Source organism: Talpa occidentalis, unplaced genomic scaffold, assembly GCF_014898055.3.
Source record: "Talpa occidentalis isolate TD23 unplaced genomic scaffold, MPIMG_talOcc4v2.1 talOcc4.3, whole genome shotgun sequence".
Classification (NCBI taxonomy): Eukaryota; Metazoa; Chordata; class Mammalia; order Eulipotyphla; family Talpidae; genus Talpa; species Talpa occidentalis.
The window spans coordinates 110,037,005-110,064,030 of record NW_023603184.1 but is presented as its reverse complement, the minus strand read 5'-3'; the positions used below and the strand labels follow the sequence as shown (position 1 = coordinate 110,064,030).

The window sequence follows — 27,026 nt, the reverse complement described above, 5'->3', positions numbered from 1 at the left end:
GTTTTTTTTTGTGTAAATAGTTAAAAAATAACAGATTTTTTAGAGGACACTTGGGAGAAATGAGAAAGGTGAATTAGGTTGGTGATTAGGAAAGACTTCAACGAGGAGATGGTATTTGAAGTAAGTTTTGAAAACTAGGTAGAATTTAGACACGAATGGGGATGAGGTGAAATGGAATGGATAACAGTCTGAATGAAGTTAAGTCTGGAATATTTGGTGTCTGGCAAGTCATAAAGTGGGTCCAGAGCATGATCAGGAAGCTGAAATGAGATACCCACTTTCTTAGTCACCTTCTTGCATTCCCTGTGCTGGTTTCACTACTTAGTAATTCCTCCCTCACCCCACCCTTCCATTTTGTTAAGGCCTGGGATGAGGTGTGAGGGAGGAGGGAATTCTAAGTACTGAAAACTGCACCAGGCAAAAGACGATTCAAATGTTTTCTACTCCTGGAAGTATTTTCAGGGTTTCTAATGAGAATTAATCACTTTCTCCTATTCTGTCTTTTGCTGTTTCTATTTGGGGATATATCATTCTTTATAGCATGAAGCACATGTTAGTCACTTGCCCCTCTTCCCAATCAGTATAACACTCAAATGTTTCTTAAATATGTTGAGAGAGAAAGGAGAGAGGATAGCTGGCTGCTGGGTGAAGGAGGCTTTGAATGGCATGTTAAGGGGTTCAGATTTGCTTCCCTGGCAGCAAAAAGCCATAGCATGACTGATAAGACCTATAATGCAGAGGATGTGATAGAAGACAAGGAGGACTAGGGTGCCCCATAAAATAGTGCCAAACAACCTGTCAGAATGAGACAGCCAGGAAAGGCAGGACACATGGGAGCAAAAAGTCATTGTTTTGTCTATCTGGGTAATCATTTGAATGTGGGCATTCAAATAGGGCAGGAATAGAACATGGCTTTGAGGTTTCAAGACTGAGTATTAGGAATCCAGAGAGACCTCTCGCCAAAATAGGGAGCTCAGGGTCATTACAGAGACTGTAAGGCGTTCAACGTGATCCTAGACTTCCTTATCCAAACTCTCCCTAATTCAAAATTGTATGTGTTGTTGAAAGATTTAGTGAAATAAATTATCTTAAGAACTTAAGTATTATCGCTACTTGAGGCACAAAAACTGACTTTGGTGCAGTGGACATTTTTTCATTGTCTTTTAGTAATGGTTTTATTAAAAACTGGTGTTAGTAACTGCTTTTTAAACCTTGAAACATGGCCCTCTCAATGCAGTTTATCATCAAAGAAATGTCAGTGCTCAGCTTTCTTTTGGCTCCTCTGTCCCTGCTGCCCCTTCCTAACAACAGAAAATTTGCTTTGCACCTGCTCCACTGGGTCCTAAGTGATAAGCATCTTGCAAGCCCAGAAAATTGTAGTATCAAATCTCAGCCCCAACTGTGAGGCAGCACTATCATCGAATCCCTGTTGAGAGGCTAAGAGGCATTGCTTTCCCAATTCCCAGGGGGAGTTCTTTCTCTCCTGGCTCCTTTTCAGGCTTGAACTCTGACCTAAACCCTCCCTTTAGCTCCAGCATGTTTTGCTCTGGGTGCTGGTCCTGACCCAGCCTGGCCCTGCCTTCTTTCTACTTACCTGGGCTCATCAGCAGCTTGACCTGGTAGCCTTGGGGCCGTTGGAGTGTCCAGTTCCAATAACCAGCATATTTATCTAAGGGAAGGAAATGGGCCTTTCTATTTGTTACAGCCCATTGCTTTTCCTCTGAGAAACAAATGCTAAGGAACATTTGATTTATTATTTGTGATTTGGTAAATATACATAAATATTTGCCTAATATTCTAAAGTTGCTTTCATTCACTTCTTCATGTGTTACCTTCTTTGTTAAAAGTGGTTATTTTAAGAGGGATATGCCCATTTTGCTAGCAGGAAAATGTAAATATTTTAAAATAATGCTATACTTAGAAAAACTCTTATTAGAATTTCAAGTAAAAATACCAAATCCTATTTACAAGGAGTATAACATTCTGACTACAGTATGTGATTTTAAAGGAAAAAGAAATGCTAACCAACCTTCCATAACTTTGTCTTTGTTCTTAGGTTTTTCAGATAGACCAAAGTCATTAAAGATACTACTAAACCCCCAAAGCCACAAAAAAGAAGCTACCCAGGTCTATTATGGGAAGGTTGAGCCACTATTGAAGATTGCAGGAATTAAGACTGATGTAACAAGTAAGTCATTTTCAGACTATAATTCTGCCATTAACAAAAAAAATCATGCTTAAGGAAGCAAAATAAACTAAATTTGTTCTTAATCAAATTTAGGATACTCTGTAATACCTAATGCTTTTTGAAAAAAGTTTGCTTTCATAACCTATTGCAGCCAACTCTTTTAAGATTATAATTTAATTATTTTGTTTTCATTTTCAATGTTTTCACTTGACCTTTTTAAAAACTTCAAAAATCATTAGGTTTTAAAGCAAGCTGCATACTTTTTGATATCTTCATTGAGATATTTGCTATTTACACATTATTTCCACAGTCTAACAAGCAATTGATGTTTGTTCACTTGAATGTTTGATGTTCTTCCATGAAATCCTTCATTAGGTGGTTTTTGTTCTAACTCTGACCCCTGCTGGTTAGGTCAAAACTAAGCACTTAATTGCTGGTTGGAAATGAATTTAGCAAAACCAAAAACTTAAAATTCATTCCAAAATAAGAAAAGCACTTAGATTGTGGTAAGGCAAATAGAAATTTGGTAATGCTACAGTTAATGGAAAGATTAGTAAAATCCTTTTCAACTTTTTGAATTTAGTGATCAAATTCCTTTGTTTTCTTGAGACTGAATTTTCTTATGGGAATGGATTGGAAAAGGCGGGTTGATGTTTTCCAGAATCACATCCTCAATTTTTGTGCTTTTAGTTCTATGTAGTTTCACTAGCACAGTGCAAATTTGTAGTAAGTATTAATTGATGAAGAGAGTTGCATAATAAACCCATGCCGGAAACAGAGCAGAGAGCAATTGAAATCTCCTAGTCCAGTTATAAATTCCTGGGGAAGGGATTCAGAGTGATCTGACTTTGTTTAGCTGTAAGCTAGGGAGATGCATCTCACAATATAATAAGTTTATCGAAGTTCACACCTCATGACTTAATGGATTGGGATAGAAAGAATTTCCTAAAAAGAAAAGGCAGTCTTCGTGAAAAGTAAACGATACCAGGAGACATATACTATAATGGAAGTCCAAGAGAAATTGCCCTAAAAGATTCTAGAGGAATTACTGAATTAAAAAAAAAAATGTAGTGAAGGAGTCAGCATTTCAGCATTGTGATACTTGGCTTACTTAAAGGTGATCAATAAAGAAAAGAGATAATTCAGATATATCATTCCTTTCCACTAAAGTTTTCCAAAACTCAGCAGAAGGAAAAATTTGAAATTCATGGTTGAGTGAAACAATTGAAATTTAGGTGAACTTACTAGCAAACCCAATAATGTGAATTATTTTATTTCATTGGTTTAATATCCAGAACAGTTTTATGTGGGTACTACTCCATACCATTCAAGAAAGTTGTGTTGAACGGTTTGTGTTAAGCGTTACGCAGAATGCAAGATGAATAAGCTATGCTACCTACTCTTGAGTGACTTTTAGTTTATTAGAGACCCAAATATGCATTTAAAATAACTAATTTAAGACATACATTAAAAAGCCATAATGTCTCAGAGGGTGATACTAATTTTCATCAGAAGACTCAGGAAAAGCATTTGAAATAGAAATTTTAACTGGACAGTTTAGAAAGTCAGTGAAGGCAAAAAAAAGGGGGGGTGGATTTCTGTGTAAAGACAGAAGTATGGGAAGGAAGGCATGCTAGTAGATACATACAAAGGGAGGGTGTCTGTATGTGTGTGTGTGTTCATTTGTCTTGGGAGTTCATTCATGACTTTGTCTTCCTCACTTTTGACTTTATCTTAATCAGTCATGAAATGATTGCCAGTGAATTGGTAAGAACTAACATACTCTAATCCTGAACAGGATTAAAATGTCTTCCTTTCAGTTTGATTGGCCTACTATAGTACCCAGGCACCACCTGGAACACACTCTCTTCTCCATCAAGATCCTTTTCATGGGCTGAGGTGAGACCCCCTTTTGCTTGAGGTGAGGATGCCTGAACTGAATCTGGATTCTATTAAGGAGAAAAGGACAAAATGGCCTCTGGGCAGGCTCCCAGCAATTTGCATTAGAGGATCTTTGTGCTGCACTCAGGAGTTTACGCATCACACATTGATCTGGAGCTGGTATAAATTTTTTATCATAGTGATGTAATCTGGTTTAGTGAAGATGACTACTCTGTCAACACAATGAAGAGTAGACAGGAAGAGGAAAGGCTGGAGAAAGGAAACTAGTACACAAGGCCTTAACTAATGTAGAGAAAATAATGAGAATGTATTTTTCTCCTTAAAACAATTGTATTGGAGAAAGAAATATGATTTAGGGTTATTTTCTTCTAAAATTACAAATGTCATAGAATCATATTTAGATTAACATAAAATTACAATACAAAACATTAAGCAAATTTAGAATTTACTTATATATTTGTGCCTAATGACTTCTTATTAGCTGCCTAACACTCCTCCTACAGGCAAAATTATAAAATTGCACTTTTCCTTAAACTATTTTTTGGGTATATATAGGCTAAATATTTATGTAAAAAAAGATTCCTATGTGTGAACACCTGAATGAGCATGGATACTTGAAGCATTTTCTAATCTTGCTAATTGCACAGTGTGGCTTTGTAATTGGAATAAGGTAATACATTTGAAACTACCTTGTATATTACAAAGTGCTCTAGAAGTAATGTCATAGATCTGGTTCAGTTTCATAAAAATATGTATTAATAAGGTCCAATTCACACTTCATTTGAAAGAAAAAATAGCTTATATGAAAGAATAAAGCAGAAAGTAGCTACTTCTGCATGTGCTGTATGACTTGTTTTGAACGTATCTTGTATACATTATTCAGTCCAAATAGAATATGAATTACATAATAAATTCTACACAATGATTCATTCCTTAGATGGCACTGTATAAATAAGACATGGTTTATGGCTGGAGATACAGATTATAAAGTAATGTTTCCATAAATTTCTTTAAAAAATGAATTTCACCTCATTAATAAAAACACACATGCTCTTTCATTTTTGGCTTGTGCCGAAACCTTGCCTACTTCAGCATCTTTTGAAATATTTGAACCAAAGTTGCATCCCCCCCTCTGCTGCCAGGACCAATGCAGCCTCTTAACTAATGGTACCAGAAAAACTTCTGAAAGAATCCAGAGAAAACAATTACTTTTTTCTGGCAACTTATCGGTATATCCGTCAAAGAAGACCTCTCATGGTAAGGCCATCTAGCATAGGATATAATTGCTTCTCTTCCTCCCCAAGTAGCATATCACTAAAGGTGTGAGAGGCATTTTGAGTGATCATAGATTCATAGGGTATTTCATGGGATAATAAAATGAAAAAAGCAAGGCAGCAGAGAAGTCAAACTAGAAAGAACTTGAGAGGCCATCTAGCTCAGTTTCGCCTGTGAGGTGGAGTGCAGATGTGTGGCACTCAGCAATGACAGCCCAGCTGGCACCCTGTAGTCAATCAGTGGATGTCATCACTGGCAGGGCTGTCACACATTCTTATCCTGAGTGATCTTGGTGCAGATTAGAAAAAGGCATCTTCTCTATGCTGACTTCATAAAAAACAAATGGTGCCCTTTCTTCTGGGCTGATTCAACGCCTGGTCACCCAGCATGTTGAGTGAGGTGTTCTGGCTGGATTGAAAACCCACCTGCTCCTTAGCTTAAATGCCTGTGTGAGGCACACACTGTACCATGTGGAGAATTAGTGAGCTAACATTTGTCTCCTTGTAATTTTTATCTACCAGGGTAGATGTTATTTTTTGTAGTAATACAAAATATGTACCATCTTGTGGATATGTCGTTGAGATACTAAAAAGCAGGTATCATAACTTCCCTTGATCTCTCTAGTAATATGCACATTCTCTTTATATTACCAAAACTGCTAGCTTTTAAGGTTATCATCATCATCACCACAGGCAGAGATGAGTCTCTGAATGCAGTCTTGTTCTCTGCCAGTTCAGGACCCAGGGAGTGTCTGATCACCGAGAATTTTTACTTCTTGACCTACCCTTGACTGACCCAAGATAGTCAAAGTGAGATTTGTTGTCAGTTTCCTTTTTCCCCATTTAGAATCATGGTCCTAATTTTTGACACATTTACCAATTCTTCTCCTTGTATTATCTATCTCATTGGTTCCTTAAGTCTCAGTTTGAAACCTTCCCTTTCTAGGAATTGCCTCCTGTTATTCCTGATTTCGCCCAGCCAAAAGCTAGGTATTTTTGATAAAACTAAGTCACAAAAGATGCAAGTAGACTAAGGCATTACTCCTTGCCAACTTTATCTGCATTGTAATAAAAACCTGGATAGGAAATGTTTATGCAATATATGGAGAAGGGAGCGAGACAACATGAATATGAGAATTTTGGGTGTAAGGTTCTTATTATCCTTTAAATAATTATGGATATTTATATGGGAATCCCATTTTCAATACTTAGATGCCAATTAGGGAATTGGAACTTTATCTCTGGGGATATGTAGAGCCATCAGTGTCGTTAATATAGGGAAGCACTATGATTAACTATGTGTTTGAGAAAAGTCACTCTGACTAGAGAGGGATAAAGGAAGACTGGAGAAGAGGCTGTTGTGACTAGAGCTAGGGCACTGGTTTGAGAAAATGGAGGGATGCTGCAGCATAACTAAATACAGACACATCTGCCCTAGGCATTTTGACTGGTTGAGGAGCGCGAAGGATGAGGATAATCTAGGGGGAAGTCATTTTCCTCTATTAGGCGGTGGGAAATAGATGATGGAACACAAAAAGAAAAATATAATTGAAAGACAATATATTGCTATTTGAAAGGTAGAAATGATGGATTCCATTTTTGAGTTTAGTAAATTTCAAGTACCTGTAGGATAGGAAAGAAAATAGCATTTCCATCTGAATGTGATGATGAGAATTTTTTCATGTGCCTGTTGGCCATCTGCATGTCTTTAGAGAAGTGCCTGTTTAGCTCTTGTGACCATTTTTTGGATTGAGTTGTTTTGTTTTGTTTTGTTTTTTTTCTGATGAGTTGTATGAGTTCTTTGTAGGTCTTGGATATCAGCTCTTTGTTGGATGTATGCAACTATTTTCTCCAATTCAGCAGGGTGTCTTCCTGTTTTTGTGATACTTTCTTTCAGTATGCAAAAGTTCTTTAGTTTGATGTATTCCCAATTGTGTATGTTATCTTGTGTTTTCTTGCTGTTGGTGCTGAATCTGCAAAGATATCACTGAAACCTATGTTGTAGAGTATCTTGCCTGTTTTCTTCTATGAATTTTGTGGTTTCAGATTTTTATAAAAGATTTATTTATGCATACAAGAGCTGGAGTGAAGGCCAGAAGTGCAGGGCAGGGGAGTGAGAGGATTCCCAGAGACTGAGTGGGGAGCAGAACAGGTGGAGTGACTGAAATAACCTGCTGAGGGGAGCAGCAGGTTAGACAGGAAAGGTCTGCTGCACCAGGTGTGTTAGCTTCATAGTGCTGAGACATAATCTGTGTGCCACCAGGGAGGCCCAGGTTTCAGATCTTACATCAAAGTATTGTGCCATTTTGAGTTTATTTTTGTGTATGGTGTGAGATAATGGTCTCATTTCATGTGACTATCCAGTTTTCCAAACTCCGTTTGTTGAAGAGATTTTCCTTTCTCCAATATATACTGTGGGCTCTTTTGTTGGAGATTAACTCTCCGGGAAAGTGTGGGTATATTTCTGGGCTCTTAATCCTATCCCATTGACTTGTATGTACGGTTTTGTTCCTGTACCATACTTTCTTGATTGCTGTTACTTTGTAATACCATTTGACTGATAGGTGATGTCACCTCTATTTTGTCAGGATTACTATTTGGGTTTTTTTTTATGGTTTTCATATATATTTTGGTAATGTTTGTTCTATGTTTTTTTGAAGAACACCATTGAAACTTTGATAGGAATTGTATTGAATTTTTATATTGCTTTGGATAAAGTGGCCATTTAACAGTGTTAATTCTTCCAATTCATGAGTAGGTATTATCTTTCCATTTCTTTGTGTCTCTTTCAACAATGTCTTATCGTTTTCATTGTAGAAGATCTTTGCTTCTTTTGTGTTCTTTACCCCTAGGTATTTAATTCTTTCGATATAATTGTAAATGTGATTGTTTTTGTGATTTCTTCCTGTTCTATTTCATTTTTTTTGCCTACAGGAATGTAATTGAATTTTGTAAATTGATTTTGGAAATTGCCACTTTGTGTACTGCTTTATTGTTTTAGTTCTTTTAGTTGAGTGTTTAGAGTATATTTATCATGTAATCTGCAAGTAGAAATAGTTTCACTTCTTTCACAGTTTGGATTCCTTTTATATCTTTATTTAGCATAAGTGCTCTAAATAGGATTTCCAATGCCATGTTGAATAGTAGTGGTAAAAGTGGACATCCTTGTCTTGTGCCTGATCTGAGAGGAAAAGTTTCCAGTTTTTCACCATTAGAATGATACTATCTGTGAGTTTGATATGTATGACCTTTGTTACGTTGAAGAATGTTCCCTCTATCTCCATTTTTGAGGGATTTTACTAATAAATGTTGACTTTTATCAAATGCCTTTTCTGCATATATTGATATGATTGTATGATTTTTATCTTTCCTTTTATTGATGTGGTAAATTACACACCTCAATTTTCAGATGTTGAACTATCTCTATGTCCCTGAAATAACCTTACTAGGTCATGGCATGTGATCATTTTCATGCATTGTTGAGTTCAATTTTCTAAGATTTTGAGGATTTTGCATCTTAGTTCATCAGGGAAATTGGGCTATAGTTTTCATTTTGTTATGTTTGAGTTTTGATATTGGGCCTCATAGCATTCTACTTTTTATGTTTACTTGGGGTAGGTTAATTTGCGTCTGGCTCTTTCTGATTCTAGAGCCCTTACCATGCTGTCTGAAAACACATTTTGATTCCTTTTCTACCTGGAGTAGTCAGATTACTTTCAATCCTTTCCTGCTACATTTATTTTTATTTAGAATTATTGCTTACTACTTTATAGTGTCCATTTATTTTTTGAAAAGTTCATGCATTTCCTTTGTCTCCAAAATATCATCTCCTTGAGGTCAAGGAATTGTTCCTTATTCTGATATGTTATGATCAGATTTCTTCCATCTTTTCTGATTCTCTCTTCCATATCAATTATTTTATTTAACTATTACAATGCCTTGAAAAATTCCTGTTCTTGGATAACTTGAATCAGTGTATAGTCAAATTCTATCTGCAAGATCAAAGGAAAAATACAGAATATTTCAATTTTTTTACCAAACGAATATAGCATCATCCCATAGCATAATTTTAAAAATAATTTTGTATTGAATTTGAGAAAATTTACCAAAGTAAAAATATGACTTGATAAACTGACATTAGCATAAATATTTCTTCATAATACCCTTAAGTATTTTAATGTGTATAGGTAAGACATTTTTGTATTTTGCATTTTAAGGTTGTAAGAACTCATTGCTGTTATCAGTGAATGTTCAGCATACAATCATTTGTGATCACTTAACCTTCCAAGTTTATGGTATTATTTTAGATTTAGTTTTCTTGTAGCTTTCTTTTCATTAGAATTTAACAAGAGAGGTTTTATTCATGTGAATGTTAATAGCATTTGAATAAGCTATGGGAGAATTACGATGTAATGCTGCTGGATACAGAATGATGCTTTTAGACACCAAGACTAATAATTTTTAACAATATCTAAAAACATTGTAGGGAAAGCTTGAACCATGTTGGCACCAGGGACAGACAGGCATGAAAGATTAATGTAATCTTGCATATAATGATGCACATTCTTACACAAAAAATCCATCTGCAATGTCATGTCAGTCAGCAGAAATCTTTGATGGGTGGATACAGCTGGGCTGTCTCTTCTGGCAGAGCTGCCCTAGAAAATGCTAAATGTGGTTGGGATGCTTGGTGCCATCTGCACTGTGCCAGTTTATCCTGTCTTTACTGGCATTTACAATACTGCATAGGGCATCGTGACTTAGAGACAGCGATAGGGAGTGACAGATTCATTTCCTCCGAGGACCCAGGCTCTGGTGCGCCTGTGTGCTCCCCTCCTCTTGGGCTGTGGTTCTGTTATCAATGGTCTTGGCTTTGCTTCATATTTTCACATCCAACTCCTCCTCTTTTTAGTCTAGCAGTTCCAGATACACATTCTTCTAGTATGTAAATCTTACACTAACCTTTCAACTAATTTATTCATGTGAGTTTGCCAAAGTGATTTAACATTGACTGTTCGGTGCCAACTAATATGCCTTATTTTCAAAATACTGCTGCTCCCAAGCTTCTGAGTTAAAGGAAATGTGTTTTATTTAGTGAACACTAAACAGACAAGGATCAAGATCAATTATCTAACTGCTATGTGTGGGATATCCCCAAATGACTTATGTACTTGGAACAAGTGTGGAGCCCTTTTTTTACATAAAGCTGTAATATACATCAGGCAACTAACATTTAATCCTCTTTCCTATGATTAAAATATAAATATTCAAGAATAAATGTTATTTTATGGCCTCACCATATGTTTGTTGTATTATCCTGCCAAACCAGTTTAAAAGTATAAAGCATTGTTTAGAACTTTCACTTTGTGTATGTGTGTTTTTTTTTTTTTTAACACAGTAACAGAATATGAAGGACATGCACTGTCACTGCTAAAGGAATGTGAACTCCAGGGATTTGATGGGTAGGTTGTGTTATTTATGTTATCATATTACTTGTTATTAAATGTTTTCATCCTTGTATTTAGCACCTATAAATTTTAAGTATCTGTGAGATTTGTAACTAAACTCTTTCATTTTTATCTGTAACAAAAAATGATCACGATGAAATGGCATGATATCCACCTCATAGGATCTGGCATAGGAAACAAAAGGAGAAAACTCATCATAAGTACCTTGAAGCCTATAGTGTGTACCTTGCACTTATTTCACATGCATAATTTGTGTCTATTATCATTAGTTCTTGACTTTCATCATGTGAATATCTAAAAAAAAGCATTGATGAAAATATGCTGTTAGTTTTATGCATCATTGTACTAGAAGCCTCTTTTATAAATTTGAGTGTTAATAACTATGGTTCGTTTGGCTATGATTTTATAAAAACAATGTATTTTCAGAAAGAATAGAAGATGCTACTTTTAATTATCTCGTATAATTTAATGGCTGCCAAATAAGTGTTACCCACACTAGGCACTGGAAATTATTTGCTTCATGTTGCTGGAGGGTGCAGAGATTGTTCACTGGCTTGCAAACACTAGGAAAAAAGCAAGGGACACACTTAAATGGCCATTTTTAAAAATTAAGTAAGTCATTTGGTTAAAGTGTAGGATTGCTATAGGAGATGAAACTAATCTCTTAGGGAACTTTTTTTGCAAGAAGGAACATTTCAGAGGTGTAAAAGGTGGGAAGTGATTGAATTATTTGTATTACATGGTGGTGGGCAAAAGGGCAACCAGAGGCTCAATATCAGGAAGATCACCTGGACCTTTCAACTGAGGTCAAGGGTGTTGCTTTTCCAGAGAACTATTGGAATATTTTAGGGAGGAAAGTGACATAGTCAAAATGGAACATTAATTAGCAGAGTTTTTTTCAAAGAAATGCTTAATATTTTTTGGTGAGAAAACAGTATTAGAGGATGAAAAAAAAATTTGTAAGTAAAACATAATTTCACAAAGGAAATAGAGAATAAATCTAAATTATGTAAATATTAAGGTTGAATACTGAGGTAGGAGACTACTTCAGAGCTTTATACTTATATTGATTAATAGGCTATGTCTAGGAAATTAATTTATAAGTAGACAATTTAAGAAAACTAATTGGGGTAATCATGCCCACTGGCTACCTATCTTAATATACTGTGCTGTTCTGGCACACAGTTTGTGAGTATAAAATGGTGGTTGAATTTAAAACAATCCCTTTCTTTAACACATAATTATGTAATGGGATTAACAGACATCACAGATAGGAGAACTGATCTTGCCCATCAGCATTATGAAGTATTCTGCTAAACATGTTATCTATAAATATATTCTTTTGGTAATATACTGTGATTAGGATCATGAAGACCTTTGCAGAATGATGAGATGAATGCTCACGTACAGCACAATAATAGTTTCCTCTCCTGAACGTGCTTGATTCTTTATTTCAAGTGACAGGTGTGGCATTAAAAGTTACATAGATCCTGTAGTTATTACCCACATTTTTTATAAACCAAATAGTTTGGTCTGGCCATTACATAAATGAAGTTCCAGTGATTTAACTGTTTCTAAATCTTACAGTGTGTTGATTTAGAATGTCTATTGAAAGTCATGTATGTTCTAAAATCTTTTAGATTTTTTATTTTTATAGGCTTTGTTTTTCCAGTAAGACTTGATAATGGTGGTTGGGATTACTGATTTCATAAAGTGGTAATTTTAAATTGCTCTGTTTAGAATTGCATAGAGAGGTATATGAGAAGAACAATGAAAACAGTGTCTTTAGTGCTACAAAAGAACAATTCTCTAAGTAGTAGAATTGCTTGAAAAATGGAATGCTCTCTGCTCTTTAATTCCTTCTTTCTGAGCCTATTTAAGAAATGACTTCAACACACACACACACACACACACACACAGAGGATTCAAGGATGGTACAGTATCCACAAGTATCTTGGTATTTTGATGAAAAAGGGGCTTATAATAACCTTCAAGAACTTGAGCCGGGAGCATCTCTGGCTTTCTCCAGCAGAAATATTAATAAGCAATCATTAGGAAATCACCTAAAGCATTTTAAACACAGAACCAGAGAAGTTAAGATCCAAGAAAATGGTGTTATTTTCAGTGAAGCAATAGTATTTGAAAAATAATGTTCAAGAATTGTTATCAGATTTTGGAGTTTTTTAACAATTACACATGTTTCCTTGAAAGATACATCGTGACATATTTCTAAATGCAATAGGGACAGAATATCCATACTTGTGACAGCTGGTTACCTCCAGTGAGTCCTAGCAAACACTCTCAGATCCATTGCTAGAATTTTTAGGAGCTTAAGTTCCCATATTGTCCCCTATTTATACCGGTTATGAATATGAAGTTCTATATAGGCAAATAAAGATTAATATCAGGTACATAAATTAGAAGCAGTTGAATTTATGAATGTGAATATGGTTAAGCTGACTTATACTTCTGATGCAATTTTAAATACACTTAAAACTTTGTTTCATGGTTCTTAAATTTCAATTGGTAAAATTACTGTTAATTTCACCATTAACTAGACCTACAAAAACCTACCTTTATATTATTGGACTAACATTGAGCACAGTGACTGTGATATTAGCTACTAAGTAAGGTTTTAAAAATTACCTTTTTAAAAAAATAAAGTCTAAATCAAAACCTCAGTAATATTACACATTTCAAAGATGATATTGGTTGATAGTCAGATACCTTACCCAAATACAAAAATACCCATTTAAAAATGTATTATCACTTTTCACTACAGGTAGGATATAAGTTCCTCCAGTTGTACTTTTCTAGGCAGAATCATTCTACATGGGGTCACACTAAGATTTTTTTTATCCTAAAAACGTAAGTGGTATCACACGTAAATAATTAGTTACTCGAAGGTTTATGTTTTAGAGTAACCCTCAGTTTTAAAAGGTTGATTTTTGTTTTTTCTTTTAGTATCAGACTTGTGATATGTTTATATACTAAGTACAGTTTCTAGGTAACTAAGTGGGGAGGTAATCTTAATGATCTAGGAGTTATCAAAATAAATATATTCCTTTCTAACTCATTCAGTTCCACATTGGTTTTAGGAAGAGAATATACTAGGTTTAATGGTAGTGCAGTCTAAAAAGAAATTTTCTGGTTTCAGACTTAAATTTTATTACTTCATTACCTTGGAAAAGTTACTTAATCTTTATATGCCTTAATTTCTTAATCTTTAAATTGAGGGTAAAATTATCTTACTCTGTGCAGTTACTGTTCAAATTAAATAAGTCAATACATGCAAAGTTCTGAGACCAGCACCTGGAACATAGTCATTATTCACTAGATGTTACTTTATTTATTCTAATTATCTTCATTCATTATAGTTTCAAAATATTTAACAGACTGTGTTGTGACAAACTTTCAAAGATTTTTGTAGAAGAGCATGTTCACAGAAATGCCACCGCTATTAATTCCAACAGTGTGTTTGACAGGTTCACTTTGCTGTAACTAGATGCAGGATCTGGGGATTGGGTTGCCATCTTCTATGGAAATTAAGTTCCTCTGTGCTAAGTTAGATGCTTGGTGGGATGATTTTATGTAGTCCTTTTATATCTCACACACCTCAGCACACAGACAGATGTGGATCTGGGAGTTAAAATTAAGTTCATAGAGGGCCTCCCCAGTGGCACAGCGGTTGGGCGCTGGGCTGTGAAGCTGCCTGCAGCCTCTGCAGCGCCAGTTCGATCCCTGACTGCCAGCGAAGGTCCCACATGGCGTGGCAGACCTCTCCTGTCTCATCTGCTGCTCCACTCAGCAGCGTATTTCGTCAGTCTGACTGTTCTGCTCCCCGCTCTGGCTCTGGTGAATTCTCTCACCCTCCCACGCTTCTGACTGTACCCAGTGCTTGTATAAATAAACAAATAAATAAATAAATAAATAAATAAATCTTTTAAAAAAATGTGATTCCTTAAAAAAAAATTAAGTTCATAGAATGTTTGGACATCTGCTTTGAAGAAATTTTTAAGTTGTACAGCTAGGTTCAAATCGAACCTTGGGTTCCCCATTAAAAAGATAAGACAAACACCTATTTCACAGAATTCTGAGGATTTAAAAAGAATTGTTTTTACATTGTTGTTAATTTTTGGGTGGTGGTTGATTTCTCCCCTCAGGTGCAGTCCCCCTAGTTCTCCCATCACCATAGCCATAGCACCCATGATCTACCACCACAGTCCCTTGTGATCTTCCTTCCCCCGTTTTGACTCCTTTTCCTCCCCCTTAGAATTCTGAGCATTTAGTAGAAAAGAGCCAGCCTATCAGCTTACATAAAGTTGGCCCTCTTTTTCTCTGAATCACTGGCCACGTTGTGAACCCCTGGAATCAGACATTAAAGGATGCTCCTGGCCAAAAATGATTCCCGTCATAGTCCATGTGCTGGAGTCTGTTCTAACTTATGGAGTCTTTGGACTGAACCTTACCCAGGTGCAGGTGGCCAGGAGGCTAAGAGGAAGGTGGAGGGAGCTAATGGAAAAAGTACCCCCCACCTCTAGATTCACCACCCTCTGGGACTTCCTAAACAAGGGACCCAGTAACCCCTTTTGATTATGGCCCTTGGCACACCTTTTTTGTTTTTAATATATCAAATGTTAGTTTCTAGTATTTAAAATTAGGAGACTCGTCCAAAATTTAGGATATGTGATTTCTCTAGAAATATCGGAAGATGGATCCCCCTGGCCTGCCTTCTTGGTAAGTGAGGAAGCTGGAGGCTCTCCTGTGCACTGAGCACACTCTTCTGTTCCTGCCGGGCCCTGTGGACCCTGGATTGTGTGGCACCTGTTTCCAGTAATGTAAAATGTTCCATTTTGTGTACATTACTGATATTTTGATATTTAAGATTACTTTGCATCTTTTAAATATAAATGATTAAAAAACAAATTTCTGTTTTTTTATATATTACTTTTAAAGAATCCCATCCTCACCATGCCTATAATTGACTTAAACAAAATATTAGCAATACTGTCTAGGGTCAATGGGTATTAACACTAATTTTAAACATGCCATATAGCAGTCGTGTCCAGGAGATGAAAACCAGTTCAGGTTTGAAATTACTCTACTCATATACTAATGATAATTATGAGTTTCTTAAATTAAGGTTTCATATTTTTATGTGATTTTTATTGCTGTCTTATCTGTACTCTACTGAAAATTAGGATTTTATGACTGGTTAAATGAATTGCATATGACTATTATTAACATAAGCAAAGTGAGAATATGTGAATATTCACAGAGCAAAATGCAGGTCAGATGTGAGTTAACAAATGCAGATGTCTTCATGGCTCAACCCATTTAAAAGTATTGTAAGTCTGTGGTATTATCCCAGTGTATTTGTGAAGTAAGTCTTGCCAGGTTAGTACTGATGTCTTCTTAGTCACTGACACATACTACAGTCTTTGAAAGTGTACGTGAGTAGTCGTGGACATGTAAGACTAATATTTTGAATCCTAGATGTTGTGAATTATTACCAATTATTTTGAAGTTCTGCAACCTTATACTTAATTTCTTCTTTCTAGTGTCGTCTGTGTTGGTGGAGATGGATCTGCCAGTGAAGTAGCTCATGCTTTGCTCCTTAGAGCCCAGAGGAACGCAGGGATAGAAACAGACCACATCCTGACTCCTGTCCGAGCGCAACTTCCCCTCGGCGTGATACCAGCAGGCAAGGGAATGAATGGCCGTGGACTGTTAGTGGAATTTCTCTTCCTATCTTGTCCTGACTCAGTTCCTAAGCTAGACAGTGCGCAGAGTTAAATGCCCAGACTTTGAGTCTGAAAGACCAAAGTTTGGCATCTCCACTTGTAAATGTGGGCTGTGGACAAATTATTTGATTTTCTCTGAGCCTCATTTTCCTAATCCATAAAAGTGAGGTAATATAATATACATATATACTATGTACTTTACTGCAACATTATTGTAGTATTAAATTAGATGGTATGTGCAGAGTGTTTAATACATATATATAGTGTAGTTTAATACATAGTGTAGCAATCAATAAATGGGATTGTTATTATTTTACCTTCCCATAAAGTTAGAAAGATCACCCAGGTATGAAATCTCAAAAGAGGGCCATCCCCGTCAAGTTGCTTATGATTTTATATGGGGTAAAATGTGGGATTCCCAAAATCAAAGTACAAACAGATAACTTGGAGAATGCCAGAGGGACTCCTCCTCACTGGGAGTGTCAGTGCACTGGAGGGTGAGCTTCTTAAGGGCTGGGCAGTGTGTCTTTTTATTTACTACTGTGTCTCCAGCAGCTGGAATAGAAGGTGGCACAGTAAATGGTCAAAGTTGACCAAATGAACAAATGTGAAGAAGACATTATAAAGCAAATAGCACTTGAGTTAGGCCTAAAGATGGCTAGGAGCTAGCCTGAAGAGAATGAGTGTATTTTCTTGGATGCAAAAGTAATAAATGCGAAGGCAAAACCCAGGAGTATTGAGGAACAGAAAATAGTTGGTTTGTTGGGTGATAATGACATCACAGTAGGCCCAAACCATGGTAACTGCTGGCTGCCACAAGACAGTGTCTGACTTGTATTTGGTAAGCGGCGAACATTAGGAGTTTCAGAGCAAGGGCACTCCCTGCTCTGAAACTAGGGGGATTCCTGAAGTGGGGAGTGGAGTAGGACAGAAGGCCCTCAGCTCCAGAGAGAACTTAGAGCAACACTGTGGCCAGAAAAGAGGAAAACAGCTTTCGCAAGTTTATGGTGTTTCACAAGTCACTCTTCCTTATTTAAGCAAACAATAGTGAAAGAATGTGATTATTTCTTTTCATTTTAAAAACATCACACATTGTTATCAATATAAGAAAAGCCAAAAAAAAAAAGATATGTTCCCTTTGGAAAGAGAAAATAATACACACATTAATGAGTTTCAGCATACTATTTATTGTTAAATTTTTAAAAACACAGGATATGCAAATACCCTTTTACAAAATATTTATTTATGCATACAAGAGCTGGGGGTGCAGGCCAGAGATGCGGGGGGTGGGGGTGGTGAGAGGATTCATCGTAGTCAGAGTGGGAAGAGAACAGGCAGACTACTGAAATACGCTGCTGAGGGGAGCAGAGGATAAGACAGGAGATGTCCACCTTTCTATGTGGGTTGCTTCCTGGACAGCTGGGGATAGAACTCATGCTGCTGAGGCCAAAGCCGAGGATTGCTTCATAGTGTGGTGCTTTAACCCTTTGTGCCACCAGGGAGGCCCTGCAAATACCCTTTTAGAGTATAGTATTTTTCTGAAGCAAGGATTTAAAGGAAGATGGATGTTTAAATATATGCTGATCACTGTAATACTTATATAGAAAACACTATAATAGACTTTAAGTAGAAGAGAACAAAATAATCCCAACTCAAAAAGAAAAAAGAAAGACACATTTTGGCACAGCTCTGTGGCCTGTGTCCTTGTATTAGCTCTGTCTAGAATGGTGAAATTTTGAGCATTTCCCTTCCTGCAGAGTGGATGTGCTTAGGTCAATGTTGGTCTTCATTAGTCTGATGCTCCTGAGGTCACTCACTGCCATGCATCTAAAGTGCGGGGATGTGTGTCCCCATGAGCATGCGTTTAACATGCACACTGGTTAGCTACAAAAACGGGTGGTTATGCTTATCTTAAAAAAATGTAACTCATATGGGCCGCACGGACTGTAAACTTGAGGCCCACTTGAGTGCAGGTTCACCAATGTGCAGACACCAGGCCGCGTTGTTTACCCTTCACTGCTCTCTCAGGACATGGGCTACACCTGCGGATGCAGGGTTTATGAGGTGTTTAATCACTTCACCATTGCCAAAGCAGACGCGCTCCTCCAGTAGTACTAGTAGCCCATAAAGCCAGGTAGAGAAAAGGGCCTCCCTAGTGGCCTAGCGGGTTAAGGCTCAGTGCTACCACCACTGCTGCTACGGCCTGAGTTCGAGACCCGGCCCAGGGAGCCAACCCCACGTAAGGTGCAGGGGCCTCTCCTCTTGCCCACTGCTCCCCTCAGTGGTGTAATTCAGTTATGTTCACTCTTCTTTCCTTGTGTGTCCCCTTCCCCTCTCCCCACCCTTCCCTTGTCTGTCTCCCCTACTTCCTTCCTCCTTCCTTCCCCCCTCCCAACAAAAGAACATAAAATATGAGACCAGGTCTTAGTAAACGTTCTTTGTAAGACGTTGAAAGAACTGATGATGGAGGTAAGATGTTGAAGAAACTGATGATGATGGAGAAAAGTAGGGGAGCTCATCATGAGCCTGTGAACATGGAAGCAAGAACCCACAGCTGGGTGGAGAAAAGTGTTTGGTTTCATTAAGCCGATATCTTCAGCTGATTAAAAATACACACAATAGGGCCTCCCCTAGGCGGCGCAGGGGTTAGAGTGCTGGGCTGCAAAGCTGTCCACAGCCTCTGCAGCGCCGGTTCGATCCCCAGCTGCCGGATGAAGGTCCCACATGGCGCGCAGACCTCTTCTGCCGCCCGCAGCAGTGTACTTTGTTGGTCTGCCTGTTCTGTTGCCTGCTCTGGCGAATTCTCTCATCCTCCTGCACTTCTTGTATAAATAAATCTTTAAAAAAAAAAACAACACAATAAACCTATGCTTATTACAATGCACCTAGAAAAAAAAGTAACTCAGATTTTACAGAGGAATAGCATTGAATTTTTTCATCATATCAATGGTTAAGCATATCTCTGATTTTGAAAGCGTATTTTAAAAACACTGGATATTTGCAGAAATGCCATTTGGATACTTTTCTTTAACAAATATAGCCTGTTGTGAAAACTCTGGATGATGTATCCCAGCTTATTGATTCCATATAAATAAGGAGGAAGTTGTGTACAGGATGTATTAAGAGGAGGACTGTATGCCTAGTCAATGCTTTGATAGTCACAGAATTGGAATGAGAGCTAAGCAGGAAGTTCCCATCTGAACATAGAAGACAGTCTGCCTTTGAAGCCATTTACCTCCTGGAGAGAGACACCCAGAGGGAGAGTGTTTAGTAAATTATTCCACTGAGCCAACAGACTAAGCTGCTGAATTATGGTCAGACTCAAATGGATCAGATGTGGGGAAGCCTGTATTTGAACTGCTGGCCATTAGCAATGGTGTTTGTTGCTATGGGAACTGGTGCTAAGGAACTATACTGAGATTCCGATTAAAAGGGTGTTGAGGAGGAGGCTAGGGAAAAAAGCCTGAGAGGACATAAAAATAAAAAAGCAATCCAGTTGTTGTAAAACAAGGCTCAATCCACATACTGATGGTGTGAACCATATATTCCTGTAGAGTTCACATAAATAAATTCATGCTTTCCAATTAATTTGGGCAGAATAAAATATTGCCAAGGGACTGTTAATTTCTATGATATTTCAGGCAAAGAACCAAAGTGTAGGTGCAGTTTTCATGAGAATTTTAGATATGCTTGACTAGGAAGTCATTACATCACATTTATCTGTTTGGATGTGGGAGACATTAACGGCCTTATGAATATTCATGGTGTCTAGTTAATTAAGTTAATTGTTCTGCAGAAGTGCTTGCACTTCCAAGGACAATTTTTTTTCTTTCTTTCTTTTTGCCTCTGTTGTTGCTGCCTGATCCCTTCCATCAGTCATGCTTCACATGAAAAGCTACTTCTGCCCTACTCCTTGTACTTGGCACATTTTAGCAGGTCTGGGAGGTGGAAGGTGAGCAAAGTTGCTGGTAGCATTAAGAAAAATAACTTTTCAAGCTAATTAAAATGTTTACCTTGAGGTAGAACATTTATAGCTTTGGGAAGGATGCTAAAATTACATAGTTGCTTATGTGAGCAGCATGTTCTTTTGGCATGTAGACATCTTTGCAAATAGAGTACAATTTCCTTAAACAAAAACTGTGATCTGTTTATCCCAACAAAAATATTGAGCGATCAAGTTTTACAATTTAACATCCATTTTCCTCAGGAACTTTTTATTTCAGAATATAAAAGACTGCTTAAAGACGATGATACATATTTCTCAGAATAGATGAGTAAAATAATTTTCTGATGTGTGGTCATGTTTATTTTCACTGCCAAGTTTCTGAGAATTAAGGGCAGTCTGCAAAGTTGCAAAGCCTGAGAAGATGCAAAAATAAAAAAGCCATCATTCTGGAAGAATTTGTGCTTGGGCATACTAGTGCATACTTCAGACTTGCAGGGGATAAAAGAGCTTTATTTTCTGGAGTCATGATATGTTATTGTCTGTTGCACATGACAACATTACATTATTTTTATAACTAGCGTTTCTGGAGCACTGCTTTTATGATCTACTCTGATTAACCATGGTAATGGGGGAAGTGTGCTTCATGGACTACTGTAATCCATCGGTCATCCTAAATATCTCTCTAATTGTGTGACCTCCTTTTAAACCTTTACCATAAATCTGATTGGGAAAAAAGATAGATTGATTTGTTTCCTCTCTTTTTTCCACCCATTCCAAATTAATTAGAATTAGATGGCCAAACGGCAGGCAGACCACAGGGGGTCAGTGAATAACTTCAAGGGCCTAGATAATTGACTCCTGGGTAAAAATCCGTTTAAGAACTGGTTTCTGGACCACTTGTTTACAAACCTTAGGGTGGAAGTAAATCACTTTGAGAACTTGCCAAAACATGGCCCTTCTACACCTGGACATTCCAATGCAGTGGGTTGGAGGTGGAACTAAAATGTGCATTTTTAACAAGAACCAGGTAACACTGATGCTGCTGATTCCTGCATCACACATTCTAAGAGTACGTCTCCAAGTTATTGTGTATACACTGTAAACTGCACATCTTCCAAAATGCAGACTCTGACCCAGTAGGTCTGAAGAGGCATCTGTTGCTGTCAATACAGTATTAAGCACCCTGCTGTTGCTATTGGGGCTAGGTTGTAGACTGTTTTCTGAGAAACAAGAATCAGAACATAACTTCCTTTTCTACAAATCCATGGGTACCAGCTATAAATTTTTTTATTTTTAAAATATATTATTCTTACATCATTTTTCATTTTTGCACAAATGTATGCATTTTCATTTTGGTTATATTCCCCATACAATTGCACCGCCCCCTTATTTTGACCTTCATCCTTCCTCTTCCCCACACCCTCAAGTGTGTCTCTGGTTTATAGTTGCTTGTTGATTTTGATTTTTACTTTATTATAATTAGTCTTTTTCCTGGTCCCTTATTTAGGTTTTCTAAATTCCTGCTATGAGTGAGACCATCCGGTATTTTTCTTTTTCTTTCTGGCTTATTTCGCTGAGCATGATCCCTTCTAGCGCCATCCATGTTGCTGCAAATTGCTTGAGTCTATCTTTTGTGATTTTGAGTAATATTCCATGATATATATGTACCACATCTTCTTGATCCAGTCATCTATTTTTGGGCATTTTTGGGTTGTTTCCAAAGCTTAGCTATTGTAAATAGTGCTGACCAGCTATCAAATTTGCTAGTGTAAACTTACGTTTGTGTTGGTGTTACTAGAGGTCTGAAAGATTAATGCTTAGATAGGTCCCTTATGAATATTATTTTAATGACAGTCTTGGTTGGTAATATCTAAATTGCTTTAGCTTTTCCAACTGAGTAACCCTAGCACCTACCAGTCGAAAGTCACACAAACTGAATAGTAGGTTATGTGTGACCACATGGGAATGTGCCTAATAAATCAATCCATGATAGGGGTGGTACATGTCACACCCTTTCCCAGATCCTGCCTTTATGGGACTTCTTTCTCATTCTCTAAGTTAAGAAAAATTGTAGTTTTAATTTTTAAACCCTTTATATCTCCTAACAATTGCAGAGACCCCTGATATTTGTCCCTTTACCCAAGATCTCAGACACAAATATTATAGGGGCCTAACTTGAGAGGGCTCTTTCCCTCTGTACGCTGGTCAAAAAATTCATTTGACCTTAACTTCTAATGATTATGAAAATAAAAGTGCCATAGTCTCGATACAGATTTATATACAATAGTAGATGCTGTAGAGTTACCTTTTGCATTTAGGATACCATTTTTCAGGTAATAGCATCCATAACTGGATGAACGGTTATAGCAAAATTTCTAAATTGTACTTAAAGCATGTCATTGTATTAATAGTGCTTAGGGAATTTTTTTTTTTTTTAGTTATTTGGGTCTTTTTTGTCTCCACTTGTCTATCTCTGCTCTCCAGAGCCACTCTTCTGTTGGTGCTCATTATAAGGATGGAGTAGACTTTGATATAGCTAGAATTTTGGGGGTAGGAGGGAGAAAAGTAGACATTCCTGGTGAGAACTGCAAACTAGATATTATAAACTATTTCCTAACTTTTAAGTTATTTAAAAATTAACCATGATTCGGGAACCATTTAATGTAAATAAGATTTCCATTAAATTTCATCTGCCATTTATACAGTGACATTTGTACAAAGTAACAAATGTTTAATTTAAAATATAGAGTGTATTGGGCCTCCCTGGTGGTGAAGGGTTAAGCACCACACTATGAAGCAATCCAAAGCCCTGCAGCATGAGTTCAATCCCAGCATGAGTGCAACCCACATGGCGCAACAGACCTCTCCTGACTCACCCACTGTTCCCCTCAGCAGAGTATTTCACGCAGTCTGCCTATTCTGTTCCCCACTCTGTCTCTGGTGAATTATTTCACTCCCCCACCCCCACATCTCTGGCCTACACCCCAGGTCTTGTATGCATTAATGAATAAATCTTAAAAAAATAAATAAAATATGGAGTGTGTTGACTGCACGTGTTTTAAATTGATTTGCAGGCTCCACTAATATATTGGCACATTCACTTCATGGAATTCCTCATGTGGTAACTGCAACTTTGCACATTATAATGGGTAAGAATTCTTCAAAGGAGTTCATGTTCAAGTTTTTATTTGTATAAGGAGACTATTTTCTGTCAGACTTGTCTAAGGAAAGAGAGATTCTTTGTCTCACACAGCAGAGAAATGTTTGACTGAAACCCAAAAGTTAATAGGACAAAGCTTCACTCTTTGGGATGCTGTGTTCTTAGATTTTAGGCTCTATTAGCAATAAAGTTTTCCTTAATCTCGGTGGAAAAACTATTGTAATGATGTTGAATATCACTGTTTTATAGCTAGATCATGAAAAAATGTGTGTACTATTGAAGTATAATGTAATTTTAGTGTGCCAAGATCCAAGGGTTAGAATTATCAAAAGGAAAAAAAAAAAAACCCACAAAAACCTTTTCAGCTGGTGCCTGTCCAGTAGAACTTTTATTATCCTACTTGATGTTTAGTATGTAAGCTTAGGTAAAATGCAGTGGAAAATTGTTTATATTTAAGTTTACTTTGCAGATCTATTTCACGTTCACATTTTGAAGCATGCTTTATATGGAATAGCAGTAAGCTGCCATAATTGCTTTGTTTCTTTGCTTAGTACCTGAAAAACTTCCAGATGGCAATTGGAGTGGTGTAGGTAAAGAGGGGTGAAGAAAAAGCAAGGATACTCATTATTGCATAAAGTAGCTTGAGATATTCTTCTGAAATTACATGTGCTCTTCTGCATGCCATTTCTGGCCCTCCTGCACTACCTGACTAACATTTAGTCTAATATTGAAGGGCACGTGCAACCAGTCGATGTCTGTACCTTCAGCACCACTGGCAAGCTTCTTCGATTTGGGTTCTCAGCCATGTTTGGCTTTGGTGGAAGAACCTTGGCCCTGGCAGAAAAGCATCGATGGATGTCCCCTAACCAGCGGAGGGATTTTGCTGTAATTAAGGCTTTGGCAAAACTTAAGTAAGATGTTCTTAAACCAAAAATTTCATAGAGTCAATGACTGTTTTTATTTGTTTCAATTAAAGTACTATTTTTATTTGTTTATAGCATTACATAAGTTTCAGGGGATACTTTGATAACTGTAAACACTACCTTACCATCACCACCAAAAGTCTAGTTTCCATTCATCAACATGCAATTGACCCCCTTAACTCATTTTGCCTGCTCCCCAACCCTTTTCCCCTCTGGTAACCACAGTCTAAGCTTTGTTTTTTTTCTTTTGTTTTTCTCCCACCTATGAGTGAAACCATACAATATTTGTCTTTCTCCGTCTGTGTTATTTCACTTAGCATAATCGCCTCAAGTTCCATTCATGTTGCAAATGGCAAGCTCTCTCTATTAATTATAAATTTTATTATATTTTAGGCCAGAAGACTGTGAAATATCATTTTTACCTCTTAATAGTTCTCAGGATTTACAAGAAAGGTAGGTAAAAACCTCAATGTAATCTATACATATCTGCCTCTTTCCTTAAAGCATAAAATTTGATATAACCATTAGACTTGTGATCTTTGTTTTTCTAACATATTAGCCAGGAATATGGAATTGTGGAATCCTGCAGAATCAAGCAGGCCATGTAGTTCTTCTTCTGACTTCAGAAACAACCATTTACTCCACTGACTCATCCAACAAGTATTTACTTAGTTCCTGCTTTACACAGGTGCTCGGAATACAATGAGTCAGTGAAATAGCAAGATAAATAAAACCTATAGTTTCTGTCTTCATGAGTATTTTAGTCTTCTGTGGCATACAAAGCCACACAATGGAAGTACTCTAATATTATAGTCAATGTTACTAATAATACCATAAATAAATCAACACGTTATAAGATTCACAGACTTTGCCTACTTTCTAAGAAAATATTTGAAATATGATATTGGGTTCTCTAATTTTCTCATATTTGATGGATGCTACTTCCATGTATGATGTGTTTTGTTTTTATTTTTTTGCATTTTTTGTTTTAGGGAGGCACAGGGATCTCCCAAATCTGGTAAGTCTAAAACTATCTCTTGGAGAACTGAGTCAGGCTTTATTGAATTTTGCTTTTGTGAGTGAAAATAATTGACATCTTCATTACCTATAGACTGTAATGGTCACTGGCGAGTGATCCGGGGGCAGTTCTTGAATGTCAGCATTATGGCAATCCCTTGCCTGTGCTCGGTGGCACCTAGAGGCTTGGCACCTAATACCAGGTTAGTGAGCATTTTTATTGAATCCTTCTTACTTTGCTATAACCCCCATTTTTCTTCAGCATGCCACCCTATCTCTTGTCTATACAGAATTTTATGTGGAGGTAATCTGTCTTTGTTTAAAAAGAGATTCTAAAGGATTTGTCTTCAGAGCAGGTTGAGAACAACTTTTAAACTAGAAAAACTGACAATTCTGATCTTTCAGTATCACTGTGGCTAAAATAATATTCCTTGAATTTTATTGATGTTTTATTATGTTATGCCTACTAGACCTACTTTATGTTTACCAGTTGAGAACACTATATTCAATTTTGATATTTCTTACGACTATCTCTATTTTCTAGTTTTAGTGCAGACATACATATGCTTTTCATGCTAAGGGATATTTAAGTATACCCGATACCTTTAGGCAAAGGAAACATTTCAGTTATATTTATGTGAATAGTGGTACATGTGAATCTATTGCCCACATTTTCTTTACAATAAATCTATATTTTATATCATTTTTAATCTACAAAAGATATTCTGTATCTTGTATGTTCTTTTTAAGCAGCTATCCATTTTTTTTAATTTTATTTTTATATTCCCCATACAATTGCAACCCCCTTATTTTGACCCCATCCCTCCTTTCCCCGCCACCCCACTCCATAGTGTGTCTCTGGTTCATAGTTGTTTGTTGATTTTGATTTTTTCTTTCCTATAGTTATTCTTTTTCCTGGTCCCTTATTTAGGTTTTCTAGATTCCTGCTCTGAGTGAGACCATCCAGTATTTTTCTTTTTCTTTCTGGCTTATTTCGCTGAGCATGATCCCCTCCAGCACCATCCATGTTGCTGCAAATTGCATGTGTTTATCTTTTTTGAATGCTGAGTAATATTCCATGGTGTATATGTACCACATCTTCTTGATCCAGTCATCTATTTTTGGGCATTTGGGTTGTTTCCAAAGCTTAGCTATTGTAAATAGTAAGCAGCTATCCATTATTGGTCCAAAAATATTTCTCTCCCACTCCTATAGAGAGTAGAGGAAAGGATCATAAATATTACTATATAGTTAAATCTAGATACTTTAGCTGGAAGTGAACGAATAACTTTGTACTTTGCTGATTATTTAACTCTATTTAAATGATGATTTTCAACTTTCCTGTAGAATGATTGTTAGCAAACTGGGTAGAATCAAAATTTCTCCTTGGCAATGGAAATGAAG

The 27,026-nt window shown here is 36.8% G+C and overlaps 1 protein-coding gene across 1 annotated transcript in view; it reads left to right on the top strand.

The window, feature by feature from the left end:
- The window catches only part of CERKL (ceramide kinase like), a 104,353-nt gene that overhangs the window by 71,572 nt on the left and 5,755 nt on the right, over nucleotides 1-27,026 (top strand). The window contains exons 3-10 of the mRNA XM_037523660.2: nucleotides 2,057-2,188; nucleotides 10,763-10,826; nucleotides 16,394-16,536; nucleotides 23,597-23,671; nucleotides 24,416-24,593; nucleotides 24,999-25,058; nucleotides 25,598-25,623; nucleotides 25,717-25,825. Of these exons, the coding sequence (XP_037379557.1) occupies nucleotides 2,057-2,188; nucleotides 10,763-10,826; nucleotides 16,394-16,536; nucleotides 23,597-23,671; nucleotides 24,416-24,593; nucleotides 24,999-25,058; nucleotides 25,598-25,623; nucleotides 25,717-25,825 (787 nt within the window). The remainder of the gene's footprint in view (nucleotides 1-2,056; nucleotides 2,189-10,762; nucleotides 10,827-16,393; nucleotides 16,537-23,596; nucleotides 23,672-24,415; nucleotides 24,594-24,998; nucleotides 25,059-25,597; nucleotides 25,624-25,716; nucleotides 25,826-27,026) is intronic.